Raw genomic sequence first — 20,201 nt, 5'->3', positions numbered from 1 at the left:
GAGGCAAGTACCATGAGCTACTGAGTTTAACTAATGCACTTCCAGCCACCCTGATTGTACAGGACTTGAGTCTGAGCCATGGTTGTGTTAAAGTTGACTTTGCTTAACTTGGAGGTAGTGGGTCTACACTCTCCGAGGTGATACAGTGCAGTATCAGATGAGCAAAAGGCTTTATTTATTACATAATACAAGTGAAAGAACGGAGGATATGTTTTATAATTGCCATATTTAATGGGGATTTTCCATTTTTAGATTTCGTGCAGTTGCCTGTGACAGCTCCTGTTGAGTAAACTGAGACGGGAACATCTTGTATCGCCTGTTGTACCTGTACCTGCCACCATGAGAAGTTGCATAAGGTTTCTTTTTATTGTTAATTCATGCTTTTATTGTAGTGTAGTTGTTATAAGCAGGCCAATTAGTAAACACATTCCTTTAAGGATTTTTTTTTTTCTCATCTAACATAAGTTTGCTTCTAAAACTAAAGGGTATAACAGTATTAGTATAAGTAGTATATCAGGCCAAATCACTGATTATGTATTAAGCAGGATCAGTCTTGAAAAGAGCTGGTTTACTTCTCCAGACTCATTCATGAGTGTGCTGATTGCTGCTTCTCAATTTGCTCTTGAAAAAAGTGTGTACATTTTTAACTTGTAGTCTTGCTCTTTCCCTTTTGGTGACAGCTTCATGAAACAGAGTTCCATGTAACCAAACAGCTATTGGGGAATCATTTGCTTGCACAGGTTTGCTATAGGTTGTATTCTTGCATAAGTTAGCAGCTCTTCCCTCCAGGGTTTAACCTCCCAACTTTTCCTGCGTCACTACTCAGGGTTTGAGCACTGATTTTTCAAAAACCCCAGCAGGATTGTGTGAAGCCAGGGTGGATGCATGTTCTGTAAGCACCTGAGTGTTTACAGCTAATCTGCAGACTGAACCACTTAGTTAGAATATTGCCACATGTCAGGTATTTTTATTTGTCAGCAGGAGCTACCTAAGAACAAAACTTATGCATTGTAAAGGCAATGGACTTTCTCACTGTGTCATAGTCTAATACTTGTAAAAACTGCTTAGGCTCATGTCCTCTGCTTTCCATTCCTTGGCTGAAAATGTTGGGTTTACTTACCCTCTTTTTATGGTCAAAAGCAGTCATATACTTCCAAAATTAATAAGGTGACAACAAATTGTACTTAAACGAAATTGTAAAACCCTGTATAGTATTTCACTAAACCTTTCACAGGTTTTTTTTTTTGTTGTTGTTGTTTGATGGTGCTTTTTTTAAAGGCAGAATGTTAAACAGTCAACAGTGCATCTCTTTTAAGCCTTTCAAATCTGATAACCCCCTGAAAATTTACTGAAACTTTAAATTTTCATGTTAGTTCTGCAAATTGATTATTTATAATGTATTTTCATTTTGAGTTTTTAAAATACCATACAGTAAAGGTTTGAAATAGCAGTTGTTACAAGTGTTTGCTTTTGCGTTTTTCTCTGTATCTTAATGAAAATAATCTTTTTCTTTTACATTGTCATTAAAAATGGAGGGTTTTTCTGAGATTAAATGACCTTTTATTTAAAAAACCCCTAACCAAACAAAAACAAACCACTGTCAAATTCAACTGCATTGGTTTTGCTTGCAGTAAAATATAATTGTCTTACAGCTAGAACTCCAGTCTCACATTAGGGTGGAGTTTTGCTTCTATGTTGTTATCAAAATGAATTTTTTATTGCATGCTTAGTGATCCATTTAACTGACTTCAGTGTTCTTCTACTGGGAATGGCAATGATAAATCTGTTGGGGATGAAGGTATTTTAAACTGATCTCTTTTGCTCTTTATCAAACAAATAAACAAAATGATGAATTAAAATGCATCTTCTGTTCTTCAGTTATACAAGGAAAGAGGTAGAACCTTTTCATTGCCACCAAGGAACTTCCTTTGTGTCATGGCTCAGGTCTCCTTAGAATAATCACCCTGCAAAGATACTGGAACTTATCCTTCTGATGAGACTGTTATATTTTTCTTGCTTGTTCAGAAAGGGACTGCACTCTTCCAACTTCCAATTACAATGGTAATTACAATTAGTTACAAGCATAGATGCTCTGCAAATATCATAGTCTGAAATCCATTGCCAAATTGTCAACACTGGCACAGGAGTGCTCTCTTGCTAAAGTTTGCTATCTCCTAATTATAAGACTTTGAAGGAAGAAAAATGGAGTCTTACGTGGCCTTTAAGGCAAGAAACTGCATGTGCAAAAGATAGTTTTTAATCTCAAGAAACCCTGCATTTTAAATGAAAAAACTTCTGTGAGTGTTAATTTTTAAAAGAAATTGTTTGCAATAAATGACTTGTGATAGCCTCACTTTTCTGAAGGAGGAGCTGAAATAATTAGCAATTTACTCGGGGTAAAAGATGTACATTAGAGCAGAGTTCTAGAGCTGGGTGCTTACTTTTCTGAGCCAGGGTGACATTTCAAAACATTTCCCTCGAGTCTGTCCTGTTGTGGTGTTCCTTAGACCCTTTCTTGCAATGCAGCCTTTTATGAACTGGTGGGCCTAGCACAATTTATGTTTGCAATTCAAAGCCAACATTTCCAGGTTTGGGGATTATATACAAGGCCTCGGGTAAGCCAGAAGAGAGAGCTTGACATGAGACCTTGATGTGGTTATTTTAGAAATGGTGAAAAAGGTTCCTCTCTCCTGAGGCAGGAATAAAGCTGTTAGGATAACTGCAAAATCAAATGACAGGCTGCTATTCCAGAAGGGCTCAGTGTCTCTCTAACCAAGGAAAGATACGAAACTTAGAATATTTTTAGACAGGCTTGACTGTTTGTCAGACAAGGAATTTCTTTGGAGAAAAGTTTTCCTAAAGGTATTAAATGAGTTGCTTTAGGTTTTTGTTTATAACAGTGTTTGGTTATATTCTCTTTCTGCTTTGTAGGCAGAGAATTCTCCAGCTTTATAAGGAGAAAAAAGATGTGCCCCTTCTGAACTGGGCCAGACAAAATTATAGGGCAACGTACAGTTTTTGAAAAATGGGTAAACTTTTGCTGTGTGAACTTTGGATTAGCTTTAAAACATCTTGTTCTATGTTGCTATCAACAACAGCACAATTTTTCTGGGCAGCAGTAGCTTATTGGCTGGCTCATGATTATTTTCCTTAAGTATCCTTCGGTGACCGACTAAGAACATAAGTCTATTCAAATGATTACTGAGTTTGCCCTTTAGCCTATTTAAGTTTGTTTTTTTAATTTGTCATTGCTTTTTGCCTTTGATCTGAAAATTAAAATACATACACTTCCTTTTTTTTTTTTAAATCCCTTTTTCCCCCCGTTGCTTGTTGCAGTAAGTCCCTACTGTGAAGAGCTCCTATGGTTTGGGTGTGCATCCGTGGGTGCTTTGCAGGCTTTGATGTTGCTTGGTTCCTTCAAACTGCCTGTAATGATGCACTGTTAACAATGAGGTTACAGCAGCTTGTTAGGGAAGAAGTCGGTGAAATATTTTTGCTTGGAGTTTTAAGAAATCGTATATTTTAGGGAAAGGTGGAATTAATCTCATGCTACAAAGGAGGGGTGTTGGGTTGATCTGTTCCCAAAAGGACCTACAGATCTAAGATTAATGAAGCAAGGTTTCTTTTCATTACTACTGAAGGATCTTACATGACTTAAAGATAACTTTTTCAACTCAAATTTATTTTCTTTAGGGTTTTTGGAGAGTTAGTGGGCAAAGAGTCAATGAGCGTAAGGCATCAGCAAAGATTAATATATCTTACAAATGAAAGTTTGCTTAATTTAGTATTATCAAAAGCTGTGCATCTTACATATATATCATTATTAGCTGCTTGATTTATGGTATTAATAAGTTCTGTCCATACCCTTGAAAAGTTACCTGAGTGAAATGCATTTGCGGTTCATTTTGTTTTGTGTGCAAAACACTGATTTTAATAACTGATGTCTCATTCGCTGTTGTGTCAATTCATCCTCAGCCATTTTGGCAAGTGTCCTGGTTTTCCATAAGGTTTTAAATGGTTTTGTTGATTTGGGTTTTTTTAATCTTTTAGATAGATGGCATCATTTCTTGACTCAACAATAGAGTACATTAGAAAGTAGTATCATCACTGTGGTCATTGGATATGATAAATGATGCTTTTAAAAAAGTCAAAGTGAATATCCTGGCATCATTAGGGACCTGTGAAAAGTTACATGTCTCTTCATAGTGCTGGTGTTTAGGAATTTGGGGGTATTTCTAAGCTATTTTCCAGTATTTACCAAATATAAGTTAACTCATTGTCGTGTTTATTGATATAACAAGTGTGCCCATTGCCTACTGGTTCTGAGACTGAAGTCGTGGGACCGATGGGAAGTCTCTAGGAATAAAAGAACCAGCAAAGTTCTGTCACATACAGGACCTTCCTTCTCTTAATGTAAGTGTCCCAGTGTGTCTAATGCTTTGAAAGCCTTTCAACATCCTCAGTGGTTGGGGTTCCCATGTACAGAGAGAGTGGCATTGCTTGTGTTCTTAGGGCTTGTTTGGAGGCTGATTTACAGTCATGTAAAGATTGCTGATGAAAATACACATGTAGGTATGCTGATGTGGTTGGAGAGAGTCTTTTAAACTGTATAATCACATAACATTTCCAGAGAAATGCATCCCATTCACATGTCATTCTATTACAGTCTGCTAAATGGGAATGGAAAAGTTTTTCCTCATGTATCAGTCTTGTTTCATTTGTACTATGGATTAAGACTTGTAGCATAATTTCTGCATAAAAAGACCTTCTGGGATATGGATTGTAATATTATGTTTGAAAATAACCCCCTGCCAATGGTGATAGTTCACCACTTACCTTTTCTTTTCTCTTTTCAGATCTCTTTGGATCCCTGTGTAGTTGATTCATGTTTCCAAACTCTTTCTTGGAACCTTCACAAGCAGCCAAAATGAAGTTGAAGCATAACATCAACCCTGTTCTTTTACAGTTGATAAACTTTGTAATTTTGATGTACACCCTTGTAACATACATTCCATGGTACATACTTTCGGGATCAAAGCAGGCTATAGAAAAAGCCAAGCAGGTTAAAGCCAGACCTGTGAATAACAAGGCTGGGGGTGCTTACAGATCTGTTAACAGCCTACATTGCTTAGCTTCAGTTTTATATCCTGGGTGTGATACGCTTGACAAAGTTTTTAAATATGCAAAGACTAAATTTAAGGACAAAAAACTCTTGGGAACACGTGAAATCCTGAAAGAGGAAGATGAAATCCAGCCATCAGGAAAAGTTTTTAAAAAGGTAGGTCTTTCTGCACTCTGCCTTTAAGAGCTTTTGTCAGAATGTGTTTACTTTCTTGTGCAGCACTTCTAGTCCTGTAAAGCAAAGCTGGGCAAAAAATAAGTTTCTCTACTTAGATTAAATACTTTCGAAAAGAGTTAAATTATCTAATTCCCGATCTCTCATTACTTGGCATTTAAAACAAATCTGAACCTTCTTTTTGCATTCTTGAGTAGGTATCCTTTTTTTATGGTTTCATCCAAAGAAAAAGCACAAATATGTTTTAAGTATTTGTTTTTAATATTCAGCTGATGATGTAAGTAGCTTTAAAGGTGGCTTTTTAGGTGAATTAAAAAAAGTCTCCCTTTGTATTATTCTGAACTATAATCAGATAAATATTGAAAAATTACTAGGTGCCTGTGCTCAGATGTGCCATTCTGGTAAACTCAGTTATAACTTAAAGATTTGCTGTTCTACAGCAAATTCAAGACTTAAATGAAGTTTTTTTGGGGGGAAAGGATTTAGCAGATTTTATTGGAAGAGTGTTTTTTTGTCTTTTTTTTCTTTGTCTCCTTTAAGGTGAACTACTTCTCTGCTAATATGTGATCCAGGTGTGTGTGTGAGATGTGATTGCAGTATGAACTCTGTTTCAAGGGACAGATTTTTTTATAGTGTTTAATGTTCAAACCTGTATTGTCATTTACTGCTTTGTGTTTGTTCAGAGGCATTTAAAAATGCACTTTTACCTGAAGAAGCAAGGCGGGACACTGTAACAGGATATATGTGTCTGTGCATCTCTGTGTAGTGTATTAAAGGTCTGCATTTCTGTATTAGAAGTTGTTAAAATCCATAATATAATTTTTAACTAAGATTAGTTTCCCTGGAGATGAAAAAAATTATCTCTTCATATAATAAAAAGTAATATTCCTTAAATAAAATAAAAATAAAATCCCTTAAATACCGCTAGTTTTAATTCTGATGGAGAAGTATGTTTACAATAGAATTTGGTTAATATCACAATATATGGCAAAGTTCAGTTCTGTTAAATCTTTATAGAAGCTTTAATTGTTAGAGAAACTTCCTCTCAGCTATGGAGTTAGTTTTTTTTAGCATGAAGGAAATGCTGGGATGAATGGTTACATGTAATCTTTCTTGATGCACATTTTGCTGCCTCATTACCCTATAAAGAAACAGAAAGTTCATGTTGTACAAAGTTGTACAAAGAAAGGCTTCTGAGCACAAATCAGAATTTTGGCTGCCTGTGATATGTGCCCTGTTTTTTAATTGCAATTGGTAATGTAAGACTTAAGAACTTAGGAGTTTTAGCCTTTTCCATTATGCAAGCAATGCTTTCTGAATATTGGAAAGCTGAAGAATGTTTGTGTTGATCTACTTAAATTACTTGTCTCTAAGTATTTAGACTTAGAAATTACCCAAGTTAGGTAATTGTGTCTAAGCTTGACACAACAATTCATTATGGTCGATTGCCACACTTGCCCTCATGTTACTTTGTTCCAAATTCTGGCATTATCACACAAATCTACTTTTAATTTTTTTTCCATTAAGGAATACAGTGTTTCTTAATACCTCATAGCATATTTTAGCAATAGAGGAAAATTGGACCATTTCACAAGATACCTTGTTGATTCTAAATGTCAGAGTTCTTTTCCTTTGATTTCTGTCTTTCGTATCATGCACCATTTTATTGCCTGGATTCCTTTAGCAGAGGCAACTTGCTGAGATTTGCTTGGTGCAGCTCTTCAAAAAGGTGCATGACAAGTTTCATTCTTAGGTATAATGCATATAATTTCTATACTTTACAGCAGCTGCAAAACTTGTTAATTATTTTTCCCTTTCCATGATTGAACATAGTGATTGGAGTGATTGACGCATTTTTCTGGGGTCATCTGCAAGTCAGGAGTAGATCTGGATCGTGGGTCTGGCTGAGTTGCAATACCTGTTAGATGTGTCCCTTGGCAAATTGCAGTGGGCTAGATTAGCCTAATCAATGATTCATTAATGGAGTAAACATACATCTCGAAAAGAGTAAAATATTTAACTTGTGATTCTTCGGAGAGTTAAGTGTGCTCACACTTGTAGCTGAAATTGTTTAAAACTTATTAACATCTTTAAAATCATATATGACATTAATTTATTCTGAGATATCCCAGATAATGTGTAATTTCTTTAATTTTTGTGATGTGATATTGTTACAAAAATATTTATTCCTGTGCAGTTGCCAAAGTAGCAGAAACTCATGGATGTGAATAAAATATAAATACTTGCTCACTTTGTTACATTTTATAATATTTCATATGTAATTAGTTTTTCTGTTTCCTTCTGTAGTGTACTTCTCCAGTTTCCTTCTCCAATCTCATCATTGGAGACCGTACCTAATAATAATTTCATAAAATATGTATTTAAGTCAGGATAAAAATACCTCAAAGATTAAGACATAAGTAATTGAAAAAAAAAATAATTAATTTAAGCAGAGCTTAAATTTTATGATGCCCAAAAGATGAGCTTTATTCTGATGGCTGATAGTTTTATGTCATCTTAGTTATATTGTCAGGTGCTTGCTTTTATCTACATTGGTATGTGGATTTCACTCTGTGTGTTTGTGTTCTTTTGGTGGTTTGTTTTTTGAGGGGAATGTTTGTTTGTTTTGGAGATCGGTTGTTTGTCTCGTTCTGTTTTAAAAAGGGGTTGTAACCAAGAACAGAATTAATGGAAACATAATAAATAAGACATAGTGAGGAAAAGAAAACACAATTTTGAGAGGGGAAGGTGATGCATCTGAAGCCTGAGAGATTTAGGTGAAACAGCAAGCACATGGGAAAGCACTTGGGAATTCAGAACTTTACTCATTATTGTTGATACTGAAACTTATTGTGAAGGTACAAGAAGGTTCTTGCATGCCAAGTCACTGAGCAGTAAAAGAGTAGTTTATGATGTTGAAAACCATACGGTGCTATGTAAGTAATATTTTAGAGTGGGGTTTTTTCAGAAGCGTTCAGCTGCAATCCATGTTTTTATTTGAAAAAGGCCCAAAGTAGATATTTCAATCTCATTTGTATTATTTCTGATATGCTTTCTACAAGAAAATGTATTTAATTAATGATTACTTGCTTCCAAAGAATAGTCAAGGTTCTTTAAGCCTTAAGGTACTTTTAGGAAGACCTTCAAAGGTAATTGAAGTCAGGTAGTTTAATGACTGTACTTGTGCCAGCAGCTTTATGGAGAATATTTTATGACACCTTCATAGTAAAAAAATTTTAATATCTCCCTAAAATCCAGGTAAAAGAAATGTTAACTGTGTGTTTAGTGTCTACACTTTTCTGGAGTTCCAAATATTAATATAGTCCTGATACTTCCTAGTATTTTATGGTGCTTTACGTTGGTAACTCATCCTGCAGTTTAAAATCTGTAGCACTAGAGGGCAGCGTTTTCCTATGGAATGTCGTGTTTCCAGGTGAAACCCCAGAGCTGCGTTCCCTGCTGGGCACTGCTGAGGTTTGTGGGGCTGTTTAGTGAATGCTCAATAATCTCCACTTCTTGACCCCTTTTGCCAACTCTTAGACAGTTACTTTTTTTACACGTGTAAGTAGTTACCAAGCAAAAGCAAGTTCTGAAAGTTGTGAAGTTAAATGTGTGTGAAGGTTTAAAAAAGATTATGGCTCTTAATGTCAGTCTTAACAGCTGTTTACAGCAGAAACTGAGGCACAGAATTGTTCTGGTGGGAAGGTATCTCCGGGGATCCTCTAGTCCAACCTCCCTGCCAAGGCAGGGTCACCTGGAGCAGTTGACACAGGAACACATCCAGGTGGGTTTGGAATGTCTCCGGAGAGGGAGACTCCACGACCTCCCTGGGCAGCCTGTTCCAGTGATCTGCCACCCTCAGTGTAAAGAAGTTCTTCCTCATGTTGAGATGGTCTTCCTCATCCTGTCACTGGGCACCACTGAAAAGAGTCTGGCACCATCCTCTTGGCACCTGCCTTTGAGATATTTCTGTGCATTAATGAGATCCCCCTCAGTCTTTTCTCTGGACTGAACAGGCCCAGCTCCCACAGTCTCTCCTTCTAAGGGAGATGTTCCAGACCCCACATCATCTTTGTAGCCTCCACTGGACCGTCTCCAATAGTTTCTTGTCTCTCCTGAACTGTACACTGGAAAATATTAGCAAAAGCTACTGAGGGAAAGGCCAGGAGGGGAGATGGATTTGGAGACATAAAAAATAAGGAAGGTTGAGAGAGACCATAACCTGCGTATAGCAAAATGCAGAGGAAAGGGACATACAGACAGAGGCAGTATGTTAATATTTATATATGTATATGTGAATATATATTACTCATTAATGTGTATATAATATAAATAATGTAGGGAGGGAATAAAGATGAAATGGTGGGCATGAGGAAGAAAGGAACATTAAAATTTAAGTATATAGAAGGCAGTAGGAAAGTAAAACTCAAAATAACTGCATTGAAAATAATCTTACCTGTTTTCACATGTCAGTGTTCTTTAGAAATGTATTTTTATATATATATAAATAACTATACCTAACAGTGCTATACATCCTTCCTGTGGAATTTTCCTTTTTAAGAAAAGAAGGCACCAATAAGGCCTTCTTTCACTACTTCATATCAAGCTTGTTTAAGTAATGAGAATGAATTATGTAAGAGAATTAAAAAGGGGGGGGAAAATGGAATCTCAGGTCTTACTCTATAAGATTAATTTTTGACCCTTTAATGATTTTTTCCCCCCAACTTTAATGTAACGTAGTGAATGGTGGAAATTACTAAAACCTGTTATGACTTGGCAAACTTACCAGAAACAGTAACAAGAATCTGCTTGTATTTCCTGGCCTAATTATTTATGAGCAGTTTTCCTGAGGCCACGCTGTAGGCAGAATATAATGGGGGAAAGGGTGTTGCCAGTTCACTGCTATAAATTGTTTTCAACTGATGAGCTTGTCAAGAATTTCCAAGTGTGCCAAAAATACTGCCTTTGGGGAAACAATGTCCCAAATTAGAATTTAAATTCCAAATTACCGAAATTTGTACAGACGGGAAGAGGTGCAGTATTTTCGTTGGAAACAGTAGGAGTTTTCCACACCAGAAATATCTTGGTGAGTTGAAAGGGACCCCAAAATCCCCCTCTCATTGGGGGGATGTGGCAGTGAGCACCAGCCAGGGGTGAGCCCCTGCCTCTTGGTGCAGCAGCAGTGCTGCTGGGGTTCTCTCACTGCTTACAGTAGAGATTTCCAACCTGGTCTTTCTGCTCCAGTAAGGTTTTTGACTCTGAAACAGCCTGTTTGCCAATGAAAATGAGTTTCTGTAACTAACCCAGGAAAACCTGCGAAGATAGTTGTGTGAGAAATATGTATTTTCTGGCGGAATTGCTATATATTGCAAGTATTGTTTTTTGAGTTCATTAAATGGTGTTTTCCCATGAAAACATTTGTGGAATTTCTGAGCAGCTGCACATGTACCTGTCCTGAGTAAAGAAAGGTTTGTCCTGCTAAACGAATAGGTTAATGGGCAATATGCAGCAAGACTGATAGGTGCCAACTCAGTTACCTTGTTGTAACTTCAGCAGTTTGGAAAAGTGTTTTGATAAAAGAAATCTACTAGATTTTAATTTTTACTAGAGGTTGAGAGAGGTTTTTAAATATATTTTGTTAGGGAAGTGGATGTGGAAGTACATACTCATTAGAAATGTAATTACATGCCAAAATGTTGTTAGATTCAACAGCCTACAAGTTTGAAATTCAGTTCAAGTTTATCAGTGAAATGTGGAAAAAAAACAATGGAGAAGAAAGAAAAAGTTTGCTTTTCTAGCTTTTTTAGTGTTTGCTTGCATTTACTGCTAATATTTTGTAGTTAAAGAAAATTTCTGAAATACTTGACTAAACAATTATGTTTTTCAAAATTGTCAGTGTGCTTGTGTAACTAGATGGGTAAGGTATAATGATTTAGAGTCCGGTTTTTCAATGTGAAACATCTTCATGCTACATCTAGATATGGAAATATCTAGAATATCCTCAAAGAAATATTCTGTCAGTAAGAAAATAGTACTGCAAGGTGCAAGTGCACATGTAGAAATCTGTGATATGGCCTGTAAATTCAAATCCAGTTTTACTGTGCACCAGCTTTCCCGTATAGAAGAAAAGTGAGATTGCTTAATATTTTCCACATGACTTCTCAGAACTGATATGTGCCAGTAATTTCCAGTCTGCTCTTCAGTCCCACTTCTGTTTAACAGTAAAAAAAGGGCAAAATTATCGCTACTCTTCCCCTTGACATTTGTTTCAGAGTGAAGGGAAAAGGGATTTCACAATTTCTGACTGAGGGCCTGTGGATATGCTGCTTTCTGGATTCCAGTTTATCTTTTTTTAATTTTCTTTTTTTTTTTTTAATGAACACCTAAGCATCGTATTTGTGTAGGAGAATTGTAGCCCAAATATACAAGAAATATAAAGAACGAATTGTACCAGCTAGTGCTTGTCACCCTTTACCTAAAACAAACCTTTTTAAAAAGTAAAGGCATGTGGGCCAGATAACCACATGCAGCCTTTCAGGGGGCTTCTGAAGCTACAGAGTGCTGGGGGAATCATGTGCTTCCCTCACGTGAAAATAGAAACCGAGGTGGTAACATGTGGAGATATTGCAGTATTTGTGTTGGAACTTCCACAGACCCTGTAGCTTTTGGCAAGAGTATTATTCATTATCTTGAGTAAACTGCTGTCATAATTCAAGCACATGTTACTTCAGACATCTGTGGACTCTTCATGTGGGTGAAGATGTAGTAGGACATGTGTTAAGCATTTTCACTTTCTAAAATGAACTTATTATTCTTATTAGGTCATCCTTGGCAAGTACACCTGGCTTTCTTATGAAGATGTATACATTAAAGCTGTTAATTTTGGAAATGGCTTAGCAGTGTTGGGTCAGCAACCAAAGACTAACATCGCTATCTTCTGTGAGACCAGAGCTGAGTGGATGATTGCAGCACAGGCCTGCTTTATGTGCAACTACCAGCGTAAGTCCACGTCTTCCCTGAAGTTTTGATCTTACAACACAGTCTGAAAATGAAACTTTTTCTTTGCTTTACATACTAAGAAAACTTGGTATGTATTTTGTATAGAACGTTAAAATTTACAAACTAAAAAATGCTGCATAAGGTAGAGATTGTGCACGTTATAGCATTTTGTGTTGGTGAATAGAGAAACCTGCATGTTTGCAGATGGAGTATGATTTTGAGTTTGCTCAATGAATTCATGGGAGGTTTATCTTCTTGTAATCTCAAATCAGTACAGATTCCCAAGTTTCTAAAAACAAGCAAACAAACAAAAATCACACATGAATTCATTAACTCAGTTTCAGGAGTTGACATCAAACCTTCATCCGTGCCTGTAAGTTTTGTTTTAACTGGATATTTTGTCAGGTTTTCGGTTTTGATTTTGATTCGGCCTATTTTTCTTGCCAAGAAATCTACTGAGTGCTAATCTCAACTTGCTATAGTTGTTTAAATATCTGTTTCATCATCACTTGTAGTTTGTCATTCACCTCACTGTAAGCCCAGCCTGGCTGGGTTCTGTGATGCTCTCAGAGGTCCATGTCTCCTTGTCCCACAGGGCATGCTAAAAACTGCTGTTCCTCACGGGCTTTGGCCTCTTCCCTGCCCTGTTTACCCTCCTTCAATAAGAGATGGGCCATAAAAGCCACAAATGCAGAAATTCCTGATTTGCTACCTATGTACACCAAAGATGTCTATCAGTTAGACTTTTTTCAGGTTTTCAAAGCAAGCCTAACAAGATTATTATGTCTTCAACGGTCTCTCTTTGCTCTGAGCACGAATCTGTTTCAGTCTGAGACATCATATGTTGATGAGTGTATAGCAGTTTTCACTTACATAACCCGAGATACGCAGTAAAGACTTATTTTGTGTGTACCCTTTGCTGTATTGTTCCCTTAGTTTTAAGGGTGGAGTTGATGACAAGGTGCACTGCCCTAGCACATAACATTTCAAAGTCAACCTGCTTGCCTTATATGACACCTGGCTCTGTAGATAAGGAAAGAATGGATGTCCTGTATTGTGACTTCACCAAGGCCTTTGGCAATGGGCTCCTGTAGTACCTGTACAGCCAAACTATTCAGATAAAAGCTGGATAAGTAGGGCCAAGTTACTTGCCAGCCCTCAGGGGTTGATATTGACTCCAATACTGTTTAATTTCTTTATTGAAGACCTGGATGATGGGACAGAATGCAAACACAGGAGGTCACAGCATGTTGTGGGCAGCAGCCAGTACAGTCAAGGACAGGGCCGATGTAGAGAGGAGGACAGGGCCGATGTAGAGAGGAGCCTGTCAGCTGAAAAACATGTTGTCTGGAACCTCATGGAGTTCAGTGGAGGCACTTAAAATTTTCTCTGTGTGTGCTGGAATACCTCATGTACCAGTATAGGCTGGGGGACAGTTGGAGAGAGCAGCTTCGCAGAGAAGTACTTGAGGGTTCTGGTGGGCAATGGGTCAATCAGATTTCTCAGTGCCTTCTTGCAGTGGAGGCCAGCAGCATCCTGGGTGGTGGTAGCATGAGTGTAGCACTTAGTGTCCAGGGAAATGATCCTTCTTCTCCTTTTGAACACTGGTAAAACCACATCTGGAGTGCTGTGTCTGCTTTAGGGCTTCCTTGTAGGGAAAAAGACATTGACGACATACTGGAGCAAGTCCAGTGGAGTGCTGCCAAGAGGCTGAAGGGGCTGGAGAACGTGACCTTTGAGGAGAGGCTGATAGATCAGGATCTGTTCAGCATTAAGATGAGTGAGTTCAGATCTTGTTGCCATCTAGAACTATCCAGCGGGAGCGTTCAGAGGAGGTGAAGCCAGACTCTGCTCAAAGGTGTGTTTTGATGAGATTGAAGGTGACAGATACTAGTTGAATGGCAGGAAAACTTGATTAGATATTAGGGCAAACCTCTTCATTGTGAGGATGGTTCAGTATCAGAATAGGAACCTAGAATAGTTGTGAGATCTCCATCCTTGGAGATACGTAAATACCAGACTGGCCATGGCTCTGAACACTCTGCTGTAGTGAATGGTGTGTGCAGGTGATCTTTCTAGGTGCCTTCCAACCTAAATTTGGTGATGTTTTTGATTCTTTCTTCAGTGAGTAAATGCTGCTGGCCTGTCTGTCAGAGCAGAGACCTGCACAGGCTATTTTCAGATAAGATGCCTGTGTTGCTTTTAAATTACACATCTCGTAACACACCATGCCAGTTCCCTTTTATCACTTTTGAGATCTATCAGATTCCTGGTGACTGTATAAATTCAAAGGCTTGTATAAAAACCTTTGAATAAATTCAGTAAAATTCAAGAGCTTAAAATTAATAGGCATGTGTAATAAATATAACATTCAAAGTCTTGTAAATAAATAAAATTCAAAGGCTTGTATCATTTTTTCCCTTTGGTAGTGAAGTACACTTACAAATCCTAGGAAGGTTTCGTAATTTGGGGGGGGGTGGTGAAATCTGAGATAGGGGATGGATGTTGTGAGCAGAATGGAATGCATATGTTTTCGGTTTTGTTGGATTAATGTTTTAAATCCCCTCGTTGCAACGTGCTCCAGCACACTGTCTGACGTGGTATTCGGCATCTAAACTGTGCATCGTCTGATGTGAACTTGGCTGACTTGTGTGTTGGCAGACGATGAGAGTGTTGTGCAGTATCCACGGTCAGTTTGCTGAATGAATTAGAAAATTCAGATGGTGTTGAAGTAGTAGTGTGGCAAGACATTGCTAAATGACTTAGTGTTTTTTGTTTTACAGCTAACCGCTCTGGTAGCGTTGTGACATTCTTTCTGAACGTGAAGTGTATGAAATCTGATGGTGTGGGCCCAGAACTGATGCCAAGAGAGCAGGTTCATCTGTTTCATACATAGTGTTGGAGAGAATGCCTTTTGCACTACAGAATTAAAATGGGGAGAGTAATTTTTGTTTTGGATTACTTGCACAAGCAAGCAATTTTATGATTAGAAATACTTGCTTGTCTTTAAATGTGAATTGTTTGAGGCTATCTAAGTCTTGTATTTGAGGAGGTAGAGTGGGACTGCTAGTTCAAAAATGGGAAAACATGAAAACAGATTTTCTTCCAGAGTACCTCCTCTCCATCTATGTGAACAGCTCTTCACCAGTGTAGGCAGATAGAACACCCAAATGTATAACCAAATAACAAAATAGGAGACCTTAGCTTTTATTTTTCAATCATACCTTCCTAAAGCTTGAGCAGAAGTGGTCTTGTCAGAATTTATTTGGTTGAAACCTTTAAATGTGTATTTTGCTTTTTGTTTTTGATGTATGATGGATGCTGAAATACTCAGTTTAACATTTGAGTTACATTGAAATAAATTACAGTAGTATTTGTTTCTTTAGGGCAAGGCTTTGTCCTTGTATATGAGCTGGCAAATTTAGTAGTGTTAGGGTTTCTCTTTTTAGACTTTTAGAGTAGCATTCCTAACAGAAGGTCAGATAACAAAGACTCACTTGTACTACTGCATGTGTAAAGCTGAACACCAGATAAAACCTTCTTGATATGTTTTCAAGAGAACAAGGAGAGAAAAAAAAATTTACCAAAACTTTCAGATTTGCCTGAAGAAGTTTTAGGTGCCAGTGTGAAGAAGTGAGAATTTTAGAGGTCAGAGTCATTGCTCAGTTTTATTCTCTTCATGACATAAGTGCACCATCATATAGATGGTCTCTCTGTTTGGCTCTGTCATATAGCTCTAAGTGTCTTAATGTACTTATTTGCAGATGAGTAACTACATACATGGGTATTTCAGAGATGATCCTTTTCCTTCTGGGCGGTGTGTCACTTCTGCTTGTTGGCTCAGGGAAGCTGAATTTCTGTGAGATGTTTATATAACAGGGGTCACTGCAGTAAGTAGAGAGAGCTCGTGGGAACTTGTAGAGGCACTCTTCTGGACTTTGCTCCCACCAAATTAAAGAAAACACAGTGCATGTGCATTTGCCCTGCAACAGTTCTGAACTATGATGGACTGTTTTAACAAGGAAAAAATAAGTAGAGGTCAACTATTTACTTTTCTGTGTAAGAAAACTGCTTTTGAGTTCTTCCTTGGTATGCTGTGCTGGGTTAGTAACTCCTTGGATTTCAAATCTTAAAATACAACAGAACTTTAATTTTAATTTTTTTGTCCTTGCTGCAGTGAGCATAGTACAGTTACAGTCTTAACATACAGTAGGGTGTCTTGTTTTCATAATTATGATGTTTAAATATTCAGCTAAATACAGACTAAAATACAAAAGTGATTCAGATACCTGATGTGACAAAACTTCCAGCGTGGATGTTGTAATTATTGGTTGGGTTGACTGACCTTACAACTTCTTTGAGATACCCATCTTTTGTGTTCTGCTTGGAAAATAGGAAATTATGATTTTTTTGAGACCAATACCTCACTTCCTTTTTGAGCTGCCTTGTTCTTCACCAGTCTCTTCTGTTCTCATTCAGTTCCCATTAAAGTGACAGGAAATGAAATATGTTCTTAAAAGTTGTTAATAGGAAATAATTTTTTAACACATTTATTACTAATGAACTGTCCTTAAATACAAGAAACGGTGTTTCTTATAGTCAATTCTTAAAATATTTTCTTTGCTGTTCTGTATGATTCTCATGATGTCAGTTTAATGTCTAATGATGGTGATGATTATACCTTTCTGACATGATGTTGTTTCAAATAGATGGGCGAATAGGATAGCCATGGATTTATTACTGTGAGAATTCATCTGCTCATGACACATTTTGCTATGTTGTAATAATTTATTAGTAGTCAATTGTAAAAGATTAGTAACAGAGTATGTGAATTCTGAAAAGAGAAGTCACATGAGTGAAAGCTGTTTCTTTCCTGTGTGCAAGAGGACTGCTACACAATGGTTAAACTGAGAACATTTGCTTCTTTTCAGTTGGTAAAGGAATGAAGGTATGAGTAGATCTAGGAGAATTGCATAGGGTGATGTGGTTTTGGAACCTCTAATTAGAGCTTGAAAAATAGTAAACAGTCATATAGACAATGGTGGTTCTTCATTCGTTCTGGTAGTAAGTGAAAATCATGCTGCATTTAAATCCATGTGGTTGGAATTTTTTTAAGTACAAAATTGTCCCGCCTTTCTGAGTTGACAAATATTTTTACCGTACGCATAACTTGGAATGAATTGATCTCAGTCCTCTATTGTAAACTGGAATTGCAAATGTACCATGGAGATTCAGCATTTTCCCCCCATCCTGTGTTTCAGTTGTCACTCTGTACGCCACCCTGGGGGGCCCGGCAATAGTGCACGGGCTGAATGAAACCGAGGTGACCACCATCATCACTAGCAAAGAATTGATGCAAACAAAACTGAAGGTCAGCAAACTGTTCTTTGTCTGTTTCTTTCCAGTGTGTCTGTTCATTATTGTTAAATGGCCTGGTTCCATTGTACAGAACAACGATTTATTGCCTTTCTATAAGGCAGATGCTTTTGGAATAAGGTTTACGTACAAAAAAAGTGATAGTTTGCTTTCAGTGGGTTTTAGGCTCCTCAGTGACTCTGGAGAATGGGATGAGCAATTTGCAGTATAGAAGACCTGCAGTGCTGCCTGGAACACCTTTACAAGAAACTGCCATGGTTTCTGAGTGGGTTTAGTGCCTATAAATCTAACAATGGATGGGAAGAACAGAAAAATGTATACACTGTGTATGAAGAACTAAATGTGATCACCCTCCTGGCTTATTGCTGGATGTTCTCCCAGCAGAGAATGGCTTTTAAATCTAAAGATGGCTGATTGAAGAGTTAGAGCTGTTTCTCTGTGCAGGGGAAAGCTTACTAAACATTAGAACAGTCAAAAAACTTTTGTGACTCGCTAACCCAGTTGGAATACCCAAGTAGAACAATTAATCTGAATGAGTTTCATCATTCATTATGTGTTTTGGTGGAAACGGGGCCTTTCGGATGAAGGAATTTAATGGAATACTGTGCTGTTGCTGGAAATTGAATGAGAATGACCCAAACTTTTAAAAAGGTTCTACAATGACAGTATATATACAATGCACATTTATTTCAACTTGCAGTAAGAGAATGCATTTGTTCTGCTAGAGGTAGTGATCATCTCTTCTTCCACTAGAACACTGATAAATGTTTTAGGACTGCTGTTTTGCTTCAAATCCTTAATTAATGATTTTCCATATTTTTGCTAGCTGTTGCTTATTTTAAGTAACATAGTTACCAAGGGGCAACCTAAGAATTATTGTGAGCTCAGTATCATCAGTTTCTCTCAGTGTTCTGTAGATGTGAAAAGTCAATTATCTCTACAAATCATTGCAGTCTTATTTGTAGGGTTTTCATGAAATAAGGCACAAATGAATAAATGGTTGGAGAAGCTTCTGGACTTGTAAGTGGAAAGTTTCAACCTTTGCAGCTATTTGAGTTCAACAGGTTTATCCTCTGATATTTAAAATTTTGAGATTTTATGTCAATGCTTTTTAAAAAGTCTGCAGTAGATAGTGTGGGGGTTTGGGTTCTTGTTGTGTTTTTTTTTTTCTTGTTGGCATAATCCTCATTTTTAGTTTTTGAACACATTTTTATTTCCACAGGAAATTGTATCTCAAGTTCCACTGCTACGACACATTATTACCGTGGATGGCAAACCAACAATGTGGTCAGAGTTTCCCAAGGGTGTCATCGTTCACACGATGGCATCTGTGCAAGCCATGGGGGCCAAGGCAGATGCTGGTAGGTTCTCTTCTTTCTGTTTGGACCATTTCATTTGTTGTCCTACCCTGACTCTGTTGAGTAAACTTTGGGGAAATTGCAGATCTCACAATTATGCAGTGATTAACCTTTTCTTATCTGCCTTTTCTTTGAATAAAATACGTGGGATTTTCTTTTCGTATGGTTGTGGTTGGTTTTTGGGGTGTAGTTTGTTTTGTTTTTCAACAGAGGAAGATGCTTTTAATGAAAATGCCTTCTCCACAATCAAGTGTCACATGTTGAAGGATAATTTTTTGGATAAGCATTTAGTCCAGGATAGAAACTCAGAAAGCGTTCTTCTGATCAGACATATTAAAACCAGGTTTTTAAGGGCACACAAAACCATTGTGCATTTTATGACAAAAGAAATCAGTGGTTTGTTACTATTAAGTTTTGTAAAATTCACAGATAGAAAAATATAAAATAGCCAGTTGAATCTGATAGAACTTGGTCACTTGATATATGAAAGTATCAATTTACTATGTAAGTGCATTGAAATCTATTTTTAATGTCACATTTTTAGAACTAAAATTCTGAATTTTCTAAGGTTTTTTAACTATTAACATGAGAAATATTTATTCTTGGCTCTGAAGAGCTGCCAACTTAGTATCTCAAGATTTAATTATATTCAGTAGTTGCTTTCTTCTGTCCTTATCCTTTGTGTTTTCAGAATCTCTTGACTACTGAAGGCACATGAATATTGGATTGTATTTGAGGAGTAGGGAGGGTGGTTAATCTGTCTGCTCTTGATGTTCAGGGGAATGGCAGGTTTGCTCCCAGCATCATTACCTCTCAATTTCCTTAAAAGATGGTTTTCCCTTTTTGGTGTACCAATTTTATTTAAACTGTTTCATACAACACCAACAGAAAAATTATGTCTGTGGTAATTCATTAACTCCTTGAGATCTGTTAATCTGTGTGCAGTGTAAAAACAGTGTCTAATCCTTCTTTCTTCGGTCTTTTAAATATCACATACTCTGCACTACAATAAAGGAACATTTATCTTTGTCAAGTTAACCATTCATAAACTGTGAAATACTATCATGAATTGTTTATGGTCGAGCATGTCCAATTAATATTAAGTAGATGAGCTCTTTCTTATATTTTCTTCCTCTGTGTTGTTCATTGTGCACGATAGGCAGGATTCAGTG

At 37.1% G+C, this 20,201-nt stretch overlaps 1 protein-coding gene across 3 annotated transcripts in view; it reads left to right on the top strand.

Annotated features, from left to right (window-relative positions):
• Window positions 1-20,201, top strand: part of ACSL3 (acyl-CoA synthetase long chain family member 3) — a 52,059-nt gene that overhangs the window by 14,623 nt on the left and 17,235 nt on the right. For 2 of the 3 annotated variants that reach the window (XR_004358808.1, XM_032697853.1), the window contains exons 2-6: window positions 253-356; window positions 4,857-5,278; window positions 12,118-12,295; window positions 17,557-17,666; window positions 18,894-19,032. Coding sequence is in view for 2 of the 3 variants with exons in the window: in XM_032697853.1 (XP_032553744.1) it covers window positions 4,886-5,278; window positions 12,118-12,295; window positions 17,557-17,666; window positions 18,894-19,032 (820 nt within the window). In the remaining variant the exon portion in view is untranslated. The remainder of the gene's footprint in view (window positions 1-252; window positions 357-4,856; window positions 5,279-12,117; window positions 12,296-17,556; window positions 17,667-18,893; window positions 19,033-20,201) is intronic. The other variant, XM_032697854.1, reaches the window with a different exon arrangement.

Source organism: Chiroxiphia lanceolata, chromosome 10, assembly GCF_009829145.1.
Source record: "Chiroxiphia lanceolata isolate bChiLan1 chromosome 10, bChiLan1.pri, whole genome shotgun sequence".
Taxonomy (NCBI): Eukaryota; Metazoa; Chordata; class Aves; order Passeriformes; family Pipridae; genus Chiroxiphia; species Chiroxiphia lanceolata.
The sequence above is the reverse complement of the archived record's forward strand: the minus strand, read 5'-3'. Positions and strand labels throughout refer to the sequence as shown.